Source organism: Formica exsecta, unplaced genomic scaffold (assembly GCF_003651465.1).
Source record: "Formica exsecta isolate Colony F162 unplaced genomic scaffold, ASM365146v1 scaffold226, whole genome shotgun sequence".
NCBI classification, from domain to species: domain Eukaryota; kingdom Metazoa; phylum Arthropoda; class Insecta; order Hymenoptera; family Formicidae; genus Formica; species Formica exsecta.
The window spans coordinates 91,688-96,904 of record NW_021849556.1 but is presented as its reverse complement, the minus strand read 5'-3'; the positions used below and the strand labels follow the sequence as shown (position 1 = coordinate 96,904).

The following is a 5,217-nucleotide window of genomic DNA, read 5'->3' as shown; positions in this document are numbered from 1 at the left end:
AACTGCTCATCGATGAAATTTTTAAATTTTTTTTTTTTTTTTTTTTTTTTTTTTTTTATCATATCAGCATAAAAAAGAGAAGACTCTTTATTCTTGAATATTCTACAAAATAAATAATGTGTGATATTTAATATGATATAAAGTATTTTGTCCTATACCGAGATTTAATATTCTACTTTTCTGTTCATTGCAGCAGACGAAGAACCAGAGAAAAAGGAGCTCCTAGGGGTAAATACAGGCATCATCACTAAACCTGCGAAACCGAACCCATTTGTAAAGATTTTTTCTTTTTTTCATAAAGAATTGCATATTAAGCTTTACCAGGCTTGCAAAATGGCTTTTGCATGCATTTCTCGAATTCGACATTGATGTGTTACAGTTATTCATGCATGTTATTCGACGCATTTCTACAGACTTACATTGAAAGAACAAAGTACAGCGTCCCTGCATTTAACCATACAATATGCATTAAATCCACAATTCACTAAATCTATCAACAAACATGCATTGCATCGTGAAAAATGTACAAGTATTTGATCGGAACAATAATGCTTATATAAACTTTCATCAACACTTCCAGTCTAAATTCCAAATACGACTTTCGTACACTCATAAACCCGCGCTTTTTTCGCAACGCCAAACAAAGACATAGCACAATATTTTGCACCCATCATCGGAATCCAATAAATTATCAGAGATATTGTACTTTTCTTCAACAGTCAATGGAAGATCTAAGAGAAGAACCTGAACTGGAAGAACGCGAGGAGGAAGAGGAGGAAGAAGAGGAGGAAGAGGACGTCCAAGAGCCGGAGGCGGACAAGAACAAAGATGAATCACAGGAGGAGCAACAAGAGGAGCAGGAAAAGAACGAGAGTAAAGATGAAGATGACGAGCCCCTCGTCAGGCCGGTAAGAAACAAGGCGGCAAGGAAAGCTTCCTTGACCGATGAATTGGACCCAGACGACACGCAGGCCCTCCTCGAGACCAACTTCTCCGTGACGGGTTTAAATGAAATCAAAACCGAGCGTATAATACCCAGAGTAAATAATACCACAAAAAATATCACAAAGAGACCGATGAGTCTTGACCTCAGTGCACCGATCAAGTTCAGAAAGCTACGCGAAGGAGCTTGGCCCGAGAAGGTCACGGCGAGGTTGATCGACAATGAAGTGAGTCTCCAGTCTCGAGGTAGAGGCTACATCGACGCCGCGTATCGCATTCAGGACAAGTAATTAAATCGACTGACGACAATAATTAATACGTTCAAAATAATCCCACGTTTCGACCATTGTATATATCGCGTAGAGCGATCGTTTTCAAATGACAATCACGTGTACATCTAAATTTTAGGACAGTATAATTTAGCAATATACATATAGTATTAAGAAGATCGTTGAATGTGGTTAAAATGTGACGTGATCAATTTTGTTATATAAATATCTAATAATATTTAATTTAAAATATCTAATATTTTGTTTAAACAAGAAATTTATGAATTGGAGATATCCATCGCACTCTCGGTTACTCGTAATCTTATCCATTCAAAATTACGTTTTTCACATGAAAAGAATAGAACTTTATTATTAGAAAATAAAATAGTATAGCAACTTGTTCCTTCAATGATGAAAAATAACAATTGATCAATGTTGCAAATTCAGTAAATTGCTTCTATTGCCTTCACAGATATCTATACTAAACTATAGATTGCTAACTTGTCACGATAACAATGGCATGGCTTGCGTCCGATAGGATTCCCAATGTATGAGAAAAAATGGCCGCCGCCGCCACATAAGAAAGAGAAAGAAAGATTTTCTTAAAACTCACACCAATGATTCGCTTCACACACACAGGACCGCAGCCATTTTTTCTCATACAACCGGAAATCTCATGCGACGCAAGTCAGAAGGTCCAGTTAGCAATCTAGTTGAATATAGACATCTGTGGTTGCCTTGAAATAGTCACTTGTTGTTTACGTCTCGTTGTAGAATCAATACTAATTTCCTGTGGTCGTAAACCACAATTGTATCTTTTACTTACTTAATTTTATGAGTTCTTTACGTAAGTCATATATGTTTCTTCCAAAGTTTAAGCAGCTCATAATAGCCGCATTCGGAGAGAGAAAGACGTTCAAATAATGTACTTAAAATTAGCGCGTAGTCGAGCATTTGTTTTTTATTACATAGCACATTTTATCAGTATTTTTCCAGTATTAGCTGTAGGAAGAGCCCTTATTTAGCTCTGACAAAATATTATTTTAAAATTCTAGTGCCTATATATATAATAATACTTAACGATGTTGAAAGTAGCATTGCCTTCACAGATATCTACTATACTAAACTAATTGCTAACTTGTCACGATAACAATGGCATGGCTTGCGTCCGATAGGATTCCCAATGTATGAGAAAAAATGGCCGCCGCCGCCACATAAGAAAGAGAAAGAAAGATTTTCTTAAAACTCACACCAATGATTCGCTTCACACACACAGGACCGCAGCCATTTTTTCTCATACAACCGGAAATCTCATGCGACGCAAGTCAGAAGGTCCAGTTAGCAATCTAGTTGAATATAGACATCTGTGGTTGCCTTGAAATAGTCACTTGTTGTTTACGTCTCGTTGTAGAATCAATACTAATTTCCTGTGGTCGTAAACCACAATTGTATCTTTTACTTACTTAATTTTATGAGTTCTTTACGTAAGTCATATATGTTTCTTCCAAAGTTTAAGCAGCTCATAATAGCCGCATTCGGAGAGAGAAAGACGTTCAAATAATGTACTTAAAATTAGCGCGTAGTCGAGCATTTGTTTTTTATTACATAGCACATTTTATCAGTATTTTTCCAGTATTAGCTGTAGGAAGAGCCCTTATTTAGCTCTGACAAAATATTATTTTAAAATTCTAGTGCCTATATATATAATAATACTTAACGATGTTGAAAGTAGCATTAAAAATAAATTTACAATGAGTACTTCGAGATAAGATGACGCGAATCCGTATCGTCGAGTGCGAATCGCGTAGTTTTATTTAAAAAAGAAGATAAATATTAAAAAACAAAATATTATTTTATCAATTAAAATCATACATAAAAAAAAATTTGTGTTTTTACGATATCGGATCGATATTGTATCGGAATTAACTAAAAAAAATCTCCATAGTATAAGTTCATATTATTATCATTGAAGGCTACGGTGTACGCCAAACGAACTGTTATTACAATTACTGATTAAATTATTTTGAATTATTGTGAATTTTTTTTTAGGAGTTTGCACACAGATTTATTTTTAATATATAAACAATAATTACAATAATTTTTTTCTATAGTTCGCTTTATGTGTACACCAGTGAGCCTGTTTAGTTTGATTTCACTGCTTCGTGCGCAATTGTACAAAGCGAGTCTGATATTTGTGTGCTTTTGGTGGCGATCAAAATAATCATGCGATAAAATGCCTGCACAAAGCATATCGCGAAAATCGAATCATCCAAAAGTCTGATTTAATTCCTCAGACTTTAATACGAGGCGCCATATTTTCAGCACAGGGATTGGTCTGTCAGGATGAGTGTCGAGGAGAGCGTTATACCGTTAGACTCAATTTTAAAACCCGATGAAACGAAAACACCGTGCGAACTTTAAAGGTACGAGATTTTTTTTTTTTTACACACGTCGATAATAACCCGTACGAATGTTAACTCGAGAAGAGTCGCATCTTGATTTACTCTCCGCAGTCTCTCGTCCCTTTCTTGATCGCGGGATGCAATTTACTACATACTTTCAATATTTACGCATTTAAATCTGCTTCCTCGGATGCATTGGCAATTAACAGAAAAACGCTTACAACGATGCTATTATGATTTGAGTGCGAACGAACGCTACACGTTATTAATATCACTGCGATCAGTTTATGATACTATGTAAAACAAAAGTTTAACTATTATTTCAATATGAAAAGCAGATTAAATTATAACAATTCTTTGTTAGTATTGATAAGAGAGAAATCAGGTTTGTGTACAAAAAATTGTATTATACCAAAATTTTCGAATTATTTATAGTTATTACTATTTTGCATCTTACGATTTCATTTTCTGAATATTATTGCATTTTTATTATTGCAGGTTTCTTTTAATAATTTAATATCTTGCGTGTGGACAGCTAATAGCACAATCGGCGAACGAAAAAGACGCGTTGAGTATTCGAATGCACGATTTAAATGCGACGATGCATCTCATTCGGAATGACGAAAAGATTTATATTCTTCCGAAATAATTAGCAGCTAGATATTAACCCGTGAGAGTCTCGCGAGAGACACATTTTATAGCATGTTATATATTTAAAATAACAGAGAAAATATACAATTTTTTCCATTGACTCGAGTTTGTTGCATCGCTGCAACCATTTCTCATACTGCCTCTCCTACACTGCTAAGCTTCTTGTCGCAAGTTCATCGATTTTTTTCACGACGAAATTTCTTAACCAGGGAATGGAGAAACAATTTGACAGATTGATTTTACGCGTTACTTTCGAATTATTATTATGAGCATTTTGTATAACGAATAACTTTCTCTCCCACTATCAGGCATGTGCATGATATATGCTGATAATAATTAATTTTTTTTTATTAATTAAAGGAATTTATTGAAAATAGGATTGTATCCGAAGAATATGATAGGGGAATCTCTTCAATTCTGAATTTCTCTGAAAGTCAAGAATTAAATTGTGAAGAAGATGGAGAGAGAGAGAGAGAGAGAGAGAGAGAGAGAGATTGTATAATATATCAATGTTTGATGTAAATTACAATCGACGCATTCCCAGGTTAAACTCATCATCAATTTACGAATATTTCGCTAAGCCATCAATAAGGCCTTTTCTCGTAAACGAGTATTGAAATGATTGATTCGAATGATATCGAAAATGGATTTGTTCATGGCACACGAGATACATTTACTTCATCGCATGCACGCTTTAAACCACTGATTCTGTTAAACAAACCTAAATATTTAAGCGTGCTTGCTGCATATATGTATTGATTAAAATGAATCTTTTATTTTGCCCTTGTGATATATAGCCATCATATACATGGCGAGAAATTGAGAGATTTTATATATATATAAATATATATATATCTTCGATCTATTTAGGCGTCTGCCAACGGAGATACTGGACGACAATCAAACATGCAAGGAAATCCCTGCTTAGGTCAGTAATATGAATAAAAAAAAAA

General features: G+C 34.5%; 1 protein-coding gene across 12 annotated transcripts in view; it reads left to right on the top strand.

Moving 5' to 3' along the window:
• LOC115235541 overlaps nucleotides 1–5,217 on the top strand; it is a 38,812-nt gene that overhangs the window by 31,864 nt on the left and 1,731 nt on the right. For 5 of the 12 annotated variants that reach the window (XM_029807396.1, XM_029807395.1, XM_029807398.1 and 2 more), the window contains 2 exons: nucleotides 194–273; nucleotides 720–1,784. In XM_029807396.1, coding sequence (XP_029663256.1) covers nucleotides 194–273; nucleotides 720–1,232 — 593 coding nt within the window. In that variant the 3' untranslated portion in view covers nucleotides 1,233–1,784. The other 7 variants (XR_003884043.1, XM_029807403.1, XM_029807404.1 and 4 more) reach the window with 7 other exon arrangements.